General features: G+C 42.7%; 1 protein-coding gene and 1 long non-coding RNA gene across 2 annotated transcripts in view; one reads left to right on the top strand and one right to left on the bottom strand.

The window, feature by feature from the left end:
• Window positions 1–16,244, bottom strand: part of LOC310679408 — a 279,663-nt gene that overhangs the window by 62,968 nt on the left and 200,451 nt on the right. The window lies entirely within an intron of this gene.
• LOC310680247 (olfactory receptor class A-like protein 1) lies at window positions 6,733–7,725 on the top strand (the record flags this gene model as incomplete). Its single annotated transcript, XM_083446600.1, has 1 exon — window positions 6,733–7,725. The coding sequence occupies one exon, from the start codon at window positions 6,733–6,735 to the stop codon at window positions 7,723–7,725; it is 993 nt and encodes a 330-aa protein (XP_083302726.1).

Genomic DNA, 16,244 nt, shown 5'->3' with positions numbered 1-16,244 from the left:
TGGGTTTATGAATAAAATGAAACGCATGGTGGGAAATGTTTGTATTCCATATTTATCTGAGTGATCCAAGATAGAAACATATGGTGAGCCTGCTGGATCAGGCCAAGGGCCCATCTATTCCAGCATCCTGTTCTCACAGTGGCCAACCAGATGCCAGTAGGAAACTCACAAGGAGGGCCTGAGCACAAGAGGACTTTCTCCTCATGTGGTTTCCAGCAATTGGCATTCAGAAGCATTACTGCAGTAATGTGGAGGAAGAGCAGAACTATCATACTCATCATGTCTCCAGATATCTCATCAAGCCAGATAAAACCAAATCAGCTTTGAATTTTGACACAGATCATGCTCCGTTTCCAATGCAGGGATTGTGCAAAAAGTAAATCAGTGATTCAGTAGATTTGTAGTGGATTGGCAAAGCTTTATGACCCCCAACTGTAGTAACTCTGATGTAATTCGTACTTGTTTATCTAGATCCCTCCACTGTTCGGCTCCCAGGGTGATGGTGATTAATTCATTCCATCAGTATTGTAACTAAGCCTCACAAAAGTTACTAGCTTACATCATCATCATCACCACTGGACGCTGGGGAGCAGTGGGGGGGGGGACAACAGCAAAGAATGTTCCTCTAGCAGTTCTCCAATTTCTATGTTTGGTGCATAGAGGATGGAGCCCTCCATATCTCCTACAACTGCTTGCTCCCTCACCTGCATGAAACTTATAGTTACCAGGCTGGTGCTTAAATGCAAGGGTGGGTTCCACCTCATCAGACACTATTTAGGACCTGGCTCTGGTTGGTGACTCTTAGGCACTCTTGTAAACAATAATGTAACCCTGAAAGCCTGGCATTGACCTGAGGATATAAAGAAAGCAGACATAAACTGAGAAGATGAGCGGTTGGTATAAAAAGGTCTTGAATTTGATCATCAACATAGTTAAAGCAAGGGGTCCCCGTTTCTTGACAGGTACTTCTTTTCATTATGCCTTCAATTGCTCTTCTGCATCTGGTGAGATGCACAGACATTGCTGTATCCCATATATTAATTTCTCATATGCTCAGGGGTATTTCAGTCTGGTTCTTTCATTGCTGAGATATCGCTGATCATGCTGCGGTCAGTAAGAAACCTACTGTTGTGCAGGGGTGAGCCCAAATCTATGTCCAAAGATAGGAGGGCTAAGGCAAAATTTGGAGAAAGAGGTTGGCTTGTAATTGTAGATACAATGGAGAATGCTCTATTCCAAATGTTTTTAACATGGGGACATTCCCATCAAACATGAATAAAGTTGCAAACTTAGTATGTAAAAGTGGGGGAATTTCTTGTTTAGATTGGAAAAACAAGAAACTGAGAAAACTGGAATTGATAGATTCACCCATTCCTACTTATTTTAAAAACCTTTACATGCCTGATCAAAAGTAAGTACCTTTGAGGTCAATTGATTTACTTCCATGTAAGGGGACAGAGGATTGGAGACTTTGATACCCAATTAAGCTGTAAATAAATGCATCAAGTAGCTGAATTAGCAGCATGTGTTTATTAGGAGCCAATTACATGATCCCTTGGCAGTTTTTAATTAATGATTGTCAGCCCATGGAAACTAATTGGCTAAGGTTAAAATGAACATGAAAATCTCTTGGTAAAGTTAACTGCCTAAAGTTACTTTTAGTCGTTCATTGTTCTAGCAAAAGAAACCACTGTATAGCGAAATTAGGTAAAGGAGCTGCAGATTTAACAAAACAAAACCAGCAACTCACAAAACCAGCTACTTGCAAATTAAACAGTACTATTTGCTATGTGATCATACAGAGAAGAAGACGAGGACTTTATTACCATGGGGCTTCATGTCAGTAGAACATTCAGCTCAGTTTTTCTGCTTACCAGAACCAAGTAATTAAGGTTCCACGGGCCTCATATCCAGGGGCAGGAGGTTCTGCTGTGCTTTTTCTGCTGTAGAACAAAGAACAAGACAATAACTGGGAAATTGCACCTTGCATATCTGTTTAGAATGAAACCGCTGTAAAAGTCTTCGCTCTACTTGTTTTTTTAAGTTGCATTTCCCCCTCAAATGCTGCAGGCAGGTCATTTCAAAGGACACTGGTGTTGGACTGGAAGGTGGGTTGTGGAAAAGTAGGTGATGGTATAGTAACTAGAGTTGGAAGATTGCAACCTCTGTTTCCTGGCAGAAGCTGAACTAAGCATGGCTCCTTTTAATTGTTCATTTCAATCTTATCCCACCTTTATTTCAGGAGCTCAAGGTAGCATACAGGCATCCCCTGCCCTCTGCTCACATGAGACCACGTATACATGTAGCACCAGGAAATAAATAAATAAATAGAATCATGCTAGGATAGAGCTGGAGAGTCCTCGTGGCTAGTGAGGAGAACATCCCCAGAGCCCAAAGAGGATGTCAGTGAGGGCGAAGGAAGTCTCAAAGAAACCTGAGGTGCAGCAGAGCTTTGTTTAAGCTGCTTTGCCTCCCTGCTTAGCAGCTGACATGTGGGGCAGTGCAGCAGCAGCGGCCGCTTTTCTGCTCATCCGCCAACCTTCTGCCAGCCCCAGAGCTCTAGTTGCAGGGACAGTTGTACAGAAAGAGAGCTGGAGATGGGGGCAGAATGGACATTTAGGAGCTTTTTAGAGGGTGCTCCCCACTTTATGCCATTTCACTTAGGCACGCAGGGGCCTGGAATGTAACCCTCACATAAGTAGGGGGACACCTGTTTTTCTTCCCTGTGGTAAAGTGAAAAGTTATGTTAGATGCCAAGCGATTACACTACTGTGCATACGACTACTACTTAAGTGTCCACCGTATCTTTTCAAGGGGAGTGGACGTGGAAGAAAATGGAGCCAACCAGTGACTTCCTTGCCCTGGACCTACCAGGTCCAGTGGTTAACAGCTGCCCACTTCTTCCGATTCCTTTTAGCTTTTTGCACCCAGAGTTCAGTGGCTGGCCTCTGGTCCTTTGAACAGCAAACCTGCTTCTCATTTCAGCAAGCAGCAGGAAAGGCAATGAAGAACTATGGGGTGGGAGGGATAGATAGGGAGCAGGCAGGACTTGCAGCCTTCAATCTTGCAACCCTGTAAGGAGCCTGGTGAAGTGGCTGTGCACCTGCTGTGCCTGCCCAGCTCCTCATTAATTAGTGTGGGCTGGTATCTGCTGTGCTATTGCTGCGGCTTCTGAGAGGCTGACAACAGTAGCATGGGAAAGTGAGGATTTGCATTGGAAAAACTCAGACTTGGTTTCCTCTCGAGACATCTTGCATAAGAAGCTGAATGTCAAAAGCTTGGCTATCTCTGGTTTACACCATTGTCTTCCATTATTTCAGAGGGGAAGAGATGTTTGTTGGCTTGTTTTTGCAGATCCCATTGTGGGTTGCTTCTTTCCAGTGTACTTGTGAGACACGTGATTTTTCCTTCTGCCCTTCCAAGCAATAGCGTTTTCCCTCCCAGCTGCATCACAAGGGCAAATTTACCTGCTTCAGTTTCCAGCGTGGGAGCTTAGAAATAACAACAGGAAGACAACTTATCCCCAGCTGTTGCTACAGGTATTGTTCGGTGCTGATCCATTATTGAATTTCATGTTAGAGACTAGCAAATTGGTGGGGATTGATGTAAATGATCTTTGAACTTCAAGGCTGAAAGATGCTTTGTGGCTACAGTCCTATACACGTGCACCTCAGAGTATTAGACACATAAAGGATTGCATTGTAAAAGCAATCCATTTCTGTTAAAACAGTTTTCCAAGCCGGCTTTAAGCTATTTTGCTGCTGCTTACTTTAGTGAGCAAAAATCCAAGCAGTTTTCACTTACTGGTTTATGGGTCATACATCTTTCCATTAATTAGCTAGTTCCATAATGAGATTATCTGCAGCTTCAGTATCTTAAACTCCATAAATGCTATTTAAAGTCTTTTCTGGACACTGATGTAGTCAGATATTAGCCTGAGTAATATAGTTTGTCTTTCCATTTAGCAATACCAATTTACATCTTCCAGCTATTGCTATGTTCACTAGTATGTGAGTGGATGTATACACACAATATATTGCCTAGGAACAGGACTTTCTGAGTCAACATTTTAGGATTGTGCTGCTAGTCTGGGTCCAGCCCATAGAACTGGCATGGGATTCTCTTGCACTACAAAAATCTTGTTTATTTAAAAAATGTACGCATTCTATGTTTCCTGTTTCTATAGTTCTATAGAAGTTAGAGCATTTTCCCAATCAATATATGACTTGGTAATGCAAGGTGGATCCAACAGAAAGTCCTCAGTAACATCTCTAGGTTGTTTCCAAAGTAGCACCAAGCAAATCCTTGCATGAGCAGAACAATTTTTACTTGAGCCATGATATTTCCCTCCTCTCATTCCCTTGAATGCCCCTTAAATGTTCTGGGGTTTCCCCTCATCAAAAGCAGATTCAGGGAGGGTGCAGGACATGCACAGGCAAGAGAAGTGGGGGAAAGTCCCATTGCACAAGTTGAAGTTCTTCTGCTTGTGTAACTATTTAGTTGGATATCATCCTAAATTTGGAAATTAACCAATGCATACAATTGCTCCCTTTTAGGTGCCCTGTTGCCTTTCGCAATGGATGCTGATAGCCATAGAAGCATAAGCAAACCTGTGACAACAAGATTTGTTTTGTGAACACCCTTGATTTAGGGCAGTCTAGGGACTTGTATACAATTTTCGCGTCCCTTTGAAAATATGAAACAAAAGCATGGCTTTGTTTTCCCTGAAGTTATGGCAAGATTCCCCCATCCCCCCTTTCTATTTGTTCCAGCTCCTTTCCCCGCCACCCCCTTTTCTTTTTTCATTTCTATAGACATCTCCATCCACTTTGATCCAAACTGTATTCCAGACATAATCATTAAAGTTTTCAGTTCTTATAAGATCTAATTACCCACCTACTTTCGCACATTTTTAGCATTGGCTGCAACCGTATCACCAAACTGTCTTTGAAAGGCTGCCAAGTAGATGTCAAACAGAAATGGTTATCAGCCAGCATGAAATGAAAGCCGTCTCCTGTGCAGATACCCTTGTCAGAATTTGGCAGTGTAACTGAGAAGAACACATCTAGGGACATGAGTGGAAAGCTTATGTCATTTATGCAAGGAAAAAGACTACAAAGTGATTCCATCACACCAAGTCTATAACATCCTACAGAGGCAGAAACATTTTAATCTAGCATATTAAGGCCATAACAAACTCAAATGGGTGGAAAGGGGGCTGATACAGGCTAGAAAGAAATCACCAGTTTTTAACAGTACAGAAAGGTTGGAACAAATGCCTCCAAAGACATGATTGGGATATATATCACTTGAAATTAAGGCCTGAATGCTTGTTTGTTATTTTATTTATGGCATTGTTAATCACACTCTTACTCTCGGGAGTTTAGGGAGATATAAATGCTTCTCCTGTTTTATCCTGACAATGATTCAGGAAGTTAGAAAAGTTAATGACTGGCCCAAGCTCACTCAGTGAGCTTCTATTATTATTATTATTATTATTATTATTATTATTATTATATCATTATTGATAATAAAAATAATAAAAATCATTATTAATAACAATCTGTTTCTTGTATCCCATACATCTGACTGAGTTGCCCCAGCCACTCTGGAATATTTCCAACAAAATACAAAGGAACCCAACAAAACATGAAACATTAAAAGCTTCCCAAAACAGGGCTGCCTTCAGATGTCCATGAAAAGTCATATGATTGTTTATCTCTTTGACATCTGACAGAAGGACATTCCACAGGGTGGGCACAACTTGGATACAATGGTACCACGGGTTACAGACACTTCAAGTTACAGATGCTTCAGGTTACAGACTCCGCTAACCCAGAAATAGTACCTCAGGTTAAGAACTTTGCTTCAGGATGAGAACAGAAATCGTGCAGCGGCAGTGGGAGGCCCCATTAGCTAAAGTGGTGCTTCAGGTTAAGAACAGTTTCAGGTTAAGAACAGACCTCCGGAACGAATTAAGTACTTAAACCGAGGTACCACTGTACATCCAGAGTTGCCATCACACTTCACCTACAGCAAAATCCGGAAGCTGATTTGGAGCTTCCTAATCAAGGGAAACATCCAGTGATTTTCAAGGGAAGCAAAAAAAAGTTTCAATCAGACTGGTGATAATTCCCAGTGACAGGGAAGGGAGGAATCTTCTCAGAAAGGTGCACAAGAATTCAACGTAAAATTAAAAAATTAAAATGCAAAGATCAGAAGAAGATAAATCTGGTATCCAAAATGAAACACATGAGGATGTCTGCCTAATATACAAATCTAGGTGCTAAAGGCCCCATTCATTGTGGCTGCCAAACGGATGTCATAAGGGACACTTAGCAATGCCTGAGTGGAGGTTCTTGCTGGTTCTAGGCCAACATTCTGATTACTACACCATGCTGCCTCTGAAAGGCCTCTCACTTTTTCAAGCAGGAATGTCTGCTTGCAGAATAACTTTTCCCCTATCTTAGAATTCAGCAGCTTAAGCAACTTTTCAGTTTTCCAGCATGCAATAATTTTGCATGCAGAAGGGCTTGCATGAATGCACTCCTAAATAAGTACCTGAGTGGTTTGTGTGGGGTTTTTTCAATCACCAAGAAAGGAACTTAATTCATATATGGCTTTGTTGACTGGAGGGGGGGCGGAACCAATTCTCTGCTACTTTTCAACACTTTTGTCTTGTAGAATACACAGTGCGAGCAACCTTCCTGCCAGCAGGGTTACGCAGCCGCGATGCAAGTCTGGTTCGTTGTAAACATGCTTGGTTTCATTTCTCTCGACATGATAGGGATTCCAGGAAATCTAGCCATCCTCTATGCCTTCCTCAAAGCCACCTGCCGGCAAAACTTCACACCCAGTGAAATCATCCTGGGCAAACTTGCACTGGCCAACCTCCTGGTGATCCTGACCAGAGGTGTCCCACTCACCTTGCAAGCATTTGGCATCCACACCATGCATGATAATTTGACCTGTGGCATCACCCTCTATATCTATTGTGTGAGCAGAGCCATGAGCATCTTCTTAACTTCCATGCTGGGCTGCTTCCAGTGCCTCCTCATTGCTCCATGTCCTCTCAGATGCTTGCGGCTAAGGCACAGCATCCTTGCAAAACTCCCTTCCATCATGATTTCCCTTTGGTGCTTCAACCTCCTGGTCTGCTGTACCCGTTTGCTTTACTCCCTGCCTCGCACCGGTACCAACTGCACCGAGGAAGAGATCACGGTAGTGTATGACTTCTGCTGTGTGGTGTTCCCTAACCAACTCTTGTACTTTGGAAATGGAGTGGTATTTGTCACTCGAGACATTTTCTTCCTGGGGTTGATGAGCCTCTCGAGTGGATACCTCCTCTTTGTTTTTTGGCAGCACGGGAAACTGATGAGCCGCCTGCCCATGCTACAGTTGAAGCATTCAGAAATCCGAGCAGCAAAATCAGTCATGGGCCTGCTGGCCATGTACCTTCTCAGCTTTGGACTGGACAGTGTCTTCTGGATGGTCAACCTTTGTGTATCTCCAGTCTCACTGAGGTTCGCAGATGCCCGCATGTTTTTTGACTCCTGCTACTCAGCTATAAGTCCCATGTTGATTATCCTAACCAACAGAAAGATTCAGGCAGGCCTGAAGTGTGCTATTGGGAACATTCCTGGAAAGAGAGAGCTACCAAATGCAGACATGTCTAAGAACTGTCAGGGTCAAACAAATAGGCGCATTAAAAAGTCTCGGTCTTAAATGCATATGTGTGGGGAGCTCATAAGATCCTCCCCACACATAGAGGAAGCAGCAGGACCATGAGGGCTAGCCACTGTTATGGTGGCAACCATGCTCCCCCAACACCTGCTTCTGACACATGTTGAAAGGTGTTCTAGGCACATACCAATGTATGTGTCTAGAGTTCTTCCTGAATGGGCCAGAGTCCCGTGGTGCTCTCTGTGTGTGCATCTGATATACATCAAATACACAGCTATTGTGGGAGTCTGGGGGCTAGCTAGCCCATTAGGTCTCACAACCCCCTCCAAGCAACTCTTCTAGGATAAGGCCTATGTGACCCTCCTTACAGATATAATCCAGTGTTATCGCCTCCATAAGGATCAAGCAATGGGAGAAAGAAGGAAGGAAGGAATTTTCCTGGGCCTTCCTGCAAAATCAGATCCATGCATCCTCTCAAGTTGCCTTTCTGTCTGGGGCAAGCATTTTGTGTTTGAGATAACATGATACTTCATCCACGCAGTCCTAATTGTAATAATAATATGGAATATGGTTGCCCAAATGTCATGAGCTAATCCATCATGTTATCAGTTGCAAATTATACAGCTCCCCATCAACATACACAACTGGCTGCTTGAGAGTGTTTTGCTTGCACAAAACTTAGACTCTGCCTGCCCTTTACTGAACATTTGTTCTGATTTGTTTATGGGGTGTTGAGAGAAAGTAACAACAATGACAACAACAACAACAACAACAACAAGTTAGCATTAAATGGGAACAGAATACAAATGAACAGTCTGCAACAATTCAGTTAGGCTTTAATGTTATTATTATTTCTACTTTTTAAGCTGAGGACAAGTTACCCAAAAGAAATCAGAATTAATAACAAAATATACTGTCATTTAAATAATAAAATCACAAACTGGACAGTTGGAATCACACTGTCTTGCAGGGTAGGGCACTGAAACTAACATTTCCCTGGAAGAGGGTGTGCAAGGAGAGATGATTAACAGAAGTTTGATACCAGTTGTCAGAGAGAGATGTTAGGGGTTTTAGGACTGTTCTGTACTACTGCCTGTTTCTCTACCAAGCCCTCTTCACAGGGAATTCTGGGAACCATATCTCCATGAGGGGAGTAGGGGTCTCCTAACAACTCTCAGCAGCCATAATAACCTCAAGCTCCCAGAATGCTTTGGAGAAAGCCAAGGTTGTTTAAAGTGATACCACAGTCCTTTAAATGCATGGTGCCATTGTGGCTGACATTTGACCCTGAAATTCCTACTGTTTAGGGATGAAGCCCCAAACGACAGCATAAGATCATGCCATGTTTGGGGGCAGAAATGGAGCTGGATAGCTCCTGGGTCAATTCTAGAATACTATTACACAATAATCATTGTGTGGGGTTTTTTCCTTTTCCCAAAGTTTGTCAACATTATCTAGCAAAACCAATCCAGGGGAGTGCTTTATAGCAAAAAAAAAAAAAAAAAGGTAAAGATTTTTGTGATGCCTTAAATTTTAATTTTATTTATTGTGTTAACAGCTTTTATCTACTAGAACCTATTTTGCCATGCATCTGATGAAGCACTCTCTAACACACACACACAGCCTTTGTAGAGCCCCAATACTATTTATTGTATATTCCAATAAATTGCATTTTGGTTGAAAATAATATATATATAAATCTCTCTTGTTTTTTGCTTGGGAGGCAGACATAGGAGGCTAAAGTGAAGCCTATCTGATCTGTGGCTGGGATCTAATGAGCTCTGTTGGCATGTCTAGGCCTGCCAGGTGTTGTTGGAGTCCCATTATCCCTAACCAATGACCATCCTGGCCAGCACTGATGGGCCTTGGAATCCAATACCTGGAGGCTCTCATGTTCCCCAATCCTGACCCATGCCTTGTCCATCCTCACCCCCAACACTGAAGTCCATGTAACTGCAATTTTTCACATTCATCTTCTGCTACATTTACAAGCAACTTCCCTTGCCCCTTTCTGTTCAGTACAACAGCTGTGTCTTATTGCTTTATATATATATATAACAGCAGCAGTAGGACTTTCACATCAAGCTGCTTTTTTGCCTTCTCTGCCTACTTTAAGCACTTCACAGTAGCTTTGCAGCGCTGTGAGTCAGTAATCTACACATCACTTCCAGGCAGTTGTTATCATCATCTCAGGTGGTGAACTTGGCCAAGAGATAAGCTAGAATAAGAAGATGAATAGCATCATTCTAAATTGTGCCCTGGATTTCCAATACACTTTGTAGCAGTAAATAGTCTTAGCTAAGCACTGGAGCATCTGAGTTTGTTTGGCCATTCCTACCAGACAATAGTTACCCTTCTATTTCATCTTGTCTGCTGCGAAGGAACGCAGCCTTGCTGTCTATACAAGTATGCACTGAGTGCCTTCGAGTCAATGTTGTCTCTAGGTTGTCTGGGAAAGTATGCAAGACAAAAAGCTGGGCATACAAGACAAGAAAGTTGTAATGTGTTCTTAGGTAAAGGTAAGGGGACCCCTGACCATTAGGTCCAGTCGCGAACAACTCTGGGATTGTGGCGCTCATCTCGTTTTACTGGCCGAGGGAACCGGCGTACAGCTTCCGTGTCATGTGGCCAGCATAACTAAGCCACTTCTGGTGAACCAGAGCAGCGCACGGAAACACCGTTTACCTTCCTGCTGGAAGGTACTTACTTGCACTTCATGCTTTCGAACTGCTAGGTTGGCAGGAGCAGGGACCGAGCCATGGGAGCTCACCCCGTCGAGGTGATTCAAACTGCCAACCTTCTGATCAACAAGCCCTAGGTTCTGTGGTTTAACCCACAGCGCCACCCTCTATTTATCTTAATCAATAGGATTGATTCTCACTAGTTGTGAGAAGTAGTGTGAGACCTCCATAAATTTCAAATGCCTTCCTCTCTGTGAGGGGTTTAACCTAATTAAGACATCCAAGGCGCATCCGAATCCAATTTATTCAAGAGTCCTGCTGGAAGATGTTCCATACCTGAGGAAAGAGGCCCTGCCAAACACTGGTGGTAATAATAATAATAATAATAATAATAATAATAATAATAATAATAATAATATAAAATAAAAAATAATTGTACCCCACCCATCTAACTGGGTTGCCCCAGTGTCAGGGACTGGACTGAAGAGGACGAGGGGGAGAGGGAGGAATGGTGGAGATCAACCCCCCCTCCCCCTGATGCTGCAGAAGGAGAGGAATGCAGTATTGAATTACAGCAGGGCTTTGAGGAGTGTGAAGGAAGTCATAGCTCAGAGACAGGTGAACAGAAGCGTTGACAAGTGTTAGAAAAAGGGGCGGGGAGGAAAATGTGGAATTGGAACCAGTTGACATGTTGTCACTGGAAAGTATTTCTGATCCCCCTTCCCCCAGAACTCGGTGTTCATTAAGGGTGCAGGAACAACGTAATCAATGGCAACTGATCATGGGTGGCCACCGTAAGGGAAAGTGCTGTTGCTAGGAAGGAAGAGGGGGTGGAGCCCCAGTTTGGAGCAACGCCATTGTTAAGGCTTTTTGCATTCTTTTGTCTCTCGCTGTTAGGATTGAATAAAACTCATTAAAAAGTAATCTGCCTTGTTTTCTCTGCTCTTGCTGCAACTGGGGGAGGAATAGCCTTCCTGAAGCCTGGACAGAGCCTTGACACCCAGCCACTCTGGGCGGCTTCCAGCATATACAAAAATATAACAAAACATTAAACATTAAAAACTTCCCTAAACTGGTCTGCCTTCAGATGCCGTCTAAAGGTTGTATAGGTACTTGTCTCCTTGACATCTGATGGGAGGGTGTTAGTAAACACATTATAGGGACTTGAACGTCCACTGCTCCCCTTCAAGATTAGGACCATACACACCTTTGCACCAATTACCTAAGGTGAGTAAATTTATATCCTACTTGAACTACAGATATGTCTTCCTCTCTGGGAAGTGCCTCCCTCAGGTGATGTAACCTGTGTGGGCAGGTTCACCCAAGGGCAGGATTGCAAGTTCAATCCACAGTTCAGTCCATAGTTTTGCAAAACAAACAGCCAATTGGATGTTGCTCCTTTAAGTCCTAAGAAAACCACTGCTTCCTATGGGCATTCTGATGTCCAATGCACTGGCAAATATTAAGAAGGCCTCACAAACTTCCTTCCTCTATCAAAAACAAAGCCATGTTTTTCCCCATCCCCTGCTAATATTATTATATGAGTCCCTTCGGCAGTCTTCAGTAAGTGGCTGAAAGTGGGCAAGGATAGGGAAGGTCCTCCTTTCCCTTCCACTCTGTGAACAAACACAAACTCTGGATTACACTCCCACCACTTCCTTAAGATTGCCTAGTGCCACCTTAACTGAAGAAATTCAGACAACAGAGATTGGCAGCTGGCTAGAAGTGAATTGGGTTTGAATTTTGCTCTGCTCTTCAGATTCTCCCAGGGTTGGGGAAATCTGAATTTACAGGGAAAGAGATGGGTTCAGGATGAGGGAAAGATCACGTGAACAATGCCCAGAAATGTTGGACTCAAGCAGCCTCAAACTCATGGTAAACCCTCAAGAGTTATCCACTTCTAAACCTTAGTGTTTGATTCTAGTCTGTTCATTCCTGGTCTGCATCAGCCTGGATTGTTCCACTCCTAGATAGTTTGGTTCCCCTTCCCACCTCCTTCCCAATGTCCCCTAATTCTTCTCCGTCTTTGTTATTTTTATACTCAGTTAGTTATGGCTCCAGGACAGCTGCCAAGCGTACTTTTCTCCCTTCATTACAAAAGTCATTTCATACCATATGGGAATCGAGGACATCTATGAGGACTCAGCCTTCCCTTGGTCTCCCATCATTGCCTTTTATCTGGCTGTTTGTTGAGAAGATATACCTTATCAAAGAGCTGGCATTCCTCCCAGGAATTCTTAAGGAACCACTGCAGGAGGAATCCGATTTTATGCCAAAAATTTAGGTTTGCATTATTAAAGTAGATTAAAACCCTCTGGTGCAACAAATCCACTTTAGCAAAAACACAGACTTTTTTTTTTTAACAATGAAGAAAGTGATGGTGAGTGAGAAAAGTGTGGGATAATGACTAATTGACAGGAAGACAAATGACCTCCACACAAACAAATGCTCAATGATGAACAGACATTACCACTATGTAATCTTTGGGAAACGATGAATGACAATAAACAGGTTATCTGGAGAAGCCTAAAGTAACCATTGGTGCCCAAGTGCTAGGGACAACTTCCTGATTTACTGCAGCTCCTCAGATAATATTTCCCCCCTTCATCCCACCTAGGGAAAGGTAATTTCTGCCATGTGCTGGATTTATACTGGACCATCCACAAATAATTTAGCTTTATTCGTTGTTCTGCAATGTTTCCCCAATGTTATCACATCTTTGCTGCCAGGAGGGCCACTTGTGCATTGTAATGCAACAAATGCATGACAACCCACCATCCCTAGAACATTTCTGATATAAAAAGTTGCAGAACTTCTCTGAATTTCAAAATGCGGTTCTCCAGCCAACTAATCTGCACAAAAATGCATATACTAGAGTAAATTGCACATTAAAAAATGGAATAATAGGCAAACTCATATAAGGGGGGAAAATGTGCATATTAGGGTCAATTCACAGCAACTCTTCAGGGTTTCAGGAAAGGGTCTCTACCAGTCCTATCTGGAGATACCAAGGGCCTTTTACATGTGTTCTGCCATGTACCTATGGTTCTTCCTTTTCCTGTGCTCTTAAATTCACAGAGTATTTTCTGAGCTGGAATCTAACAAACTGTTCCACTATGCCTGCTGAGAATTGCACCTCCAGTGATTGCAAACCAAGTTTAGCATTCTCTCTAAGTAAATTTTGCCAGTGGGAAAAAGCCTCTAATATCAGAAAACAAATTAAAAATTTTAAAAAATACACCTTTACAAGATGATTAAATGCAGTTCACTCAAAAAAATATAATCCAGTCAAAAAATCAAAATCATACTGCCAGCATCCTAAAATTGTTATAAGCACTGCTTCTAAATATCTAGTTTGGTTCTGTAAAATACAGGCTTTTTTTTTTTTTTTTTTTTTTTGTCCCCGTCACTTTATTGCTTATAGTCCACTGCCCTCTGCTGGTAAATTGTGTTATTTTTTAAAGTTAGGCACACACAGGTGTATATCGAAAATCCAAGGGAAGCCAACATAAGCTGATATAATTCATTCTGTTCCTATTTGTGCACATAAGATGATAACAATGTGATTCACCTGTTTGAAACCTCACCGGGTGACATAATGGGGCAAGTCCACAGACACCCTAGAGAGGCCAAAGCACAAACCAAACTAATCCTTTGCTGCATGTCCCCCTTTTTCAACCTGAGGGCCACATTATTTCATGGGCAGGGCCAGAGGCAAAACTTTGCAGAGTGACATGCCAGGGCAGAGGTTTCTGCGTACATACACACCTCTGACCATTGCCCTTCCAGGCAAGCGAGAAACACTTTAAAAAGACACAAGCTCTTGTCAAGAGTGCAAAGCAAACTGGAAGAGGAATGTGGCCCAAGGAGAGTTTTGAGGGCCAGATAAGCTTGGAGTGGCCCATTCAGCAAACCAGGCCTCAGTGTTGCCCACCCATGCTATGGCCTCAAAGAAGTGGCTACATCAATACATCCTGTGGTTCTGTGGTAAGGTGCATGTACTATTGGTGGCCTTGTGTGTGTGTGTGTGTGTGTGCATGCGCGCGCACACACACACACACAAACTTGTTTTTTGTGGTTTTGATTTATACAATTTAATGGCTATATATATTTTTTAAATCCAGTAAAATTTTATGGCTTGGATCATAAATTCCCTTCCTTAAATGGAAAGGCTCCTTCCATTCCCAGTTTCTTCCATTTTGATCCAGTCAGTAGAAAACAGGGCAGGGAAGTGGGTTTTTTTTTGTTTGTTTTTCTTCCTCCTTCTGCAGCTCACTGTGCCAGTTCTCACACTGTTTTGATGGGTCCTCAATCCTTTGAGGCTGTAAAGTGCTGCAGGGGAGAATTTCACAGGAACTCCGGACCCAAGCCTTAGGAAAAGGTTTGCAACTGTCTTCACAACATTTTGTGTTTGCTTCTCATATCCAAAATTGTGGTGCCCAGGCTATACCTTCCTACCTGCAGTTTTAGATGCTGCAGTAAGGTTTGTTTTGTAGGCAGGATACAAGTTGCTTTTCAGACAGTAGTGGCACTGGCTTCCCTGTGGTGCTATCATTGGTAAACTAAGTGATACATGTAGCACATGGGTAGAAAAACTAAGGCCTGGGGGCCAGATCCGGCCCAATCGCCTTCTAAATCCAGCCCGTGGACGGCCTGGGAATCAGTGTGAAATATACTTTGAGTCGAGTGTGAATTTCATGCTCTTTATTCAGCTCATAGTAGTGAGGAATGGAAGTTCACCCAAACTGTCTGCTTTATATACATTATTTACACAATGGGCCCCACGTGATTGGCTAATTCCGGGATTCTCCTGTAGGCCAATCAGGTTGCGGATTCACTTCCACCTGGAGCTGGATTGGGTGGCTCCTGCGGACCAATCAGACTGCTGCATTCTGGATCCTATTGTTCTAGGACCAATCAGACTGCTTCATTCAGGATCCTATTCAACTCAGTACATAACACAGTGTGTTTTTACATGAAGAGAATGTGTCCTTTTATTTAAAATGCATCTCTGGGTTATTTGTGGGGCCTGCCTGGTGTTTTTACATGAGTAGAATGTGTGCTTTTATTTAAAATGCATCTCTGGGTTATTTGTGGGGCATAGGAATTCATTCGGGGGGGTTTTCCAAAATATAGTCCGGCCCCCCACAAGGTCTGAGGGACAGTGGACCGGCCCCCTGCTGAAAAGGTTAGCTGACCCCTGTAGAACCATCAATGGGCATCATTTGCAGGAACTTAAGGTCCCTGCCCAGAGGAGTCTACAACTGGAAACAACATCACCAGACTACTGGACCCAACCTTTCAACTGTAGTGCAACATTTGGCCACATTATATGTTAAGGGTGGGAATTATTGTTGAGGGAGCGTAGTCTTCTTGAAGGAGAAAGCACCCTAATCTACCCCCTCAGCTATGATGACAACAATGTGTGTGTGTGTGTGTGTGTGTGTGTGTATGCACACACACAAACACACAGACACATTTTTATTAGTTTTTAACATATTAATTAACATTCATAAAACAAAACTTCACATCTTATACAATGTTTTTTGGACTTCCGTCAACACCTCTGATGATTTTCCATTCTTATCACTTATTATGCATTTCTTAATTTCATATTTCCTTTAATTATCCTTAACTAATAATTTTCCTCATTATCTTTTTTGCAATATTTCAAATAATTCACCTTACAAAATTTCTTGCAAACCTACTAGCATAATCTGTCCATCACAATTACTTTTCAAATAGTCCGTAAATTTACTCCAGTCTTCTGATGACACCTGAGGCCCTTCTTTGTGTGCCTCGTCCACAAGAAGTGGAGCAACACAAGAACAGGCCTTTCTGTGGTGGCTTCCGTTTGTGGAATACTCTCCCCAAGGAGGC

This window comes from Podarcis tiliguerta (genome assembly GCF_965153285.1).
Source record: "Podarcis tiliguerta genome assembly, chromosome: 6".
NCBI classification, from domain to species: Eukaryota; Metazoa; Chordata; class Lepidosauria; order Squamata; family Lacertidae; genus Podarcis; species Podarcis tiliguerta.
This window is presented reverse-complemented; position numbering and strand designations above follow the sequence as displayed.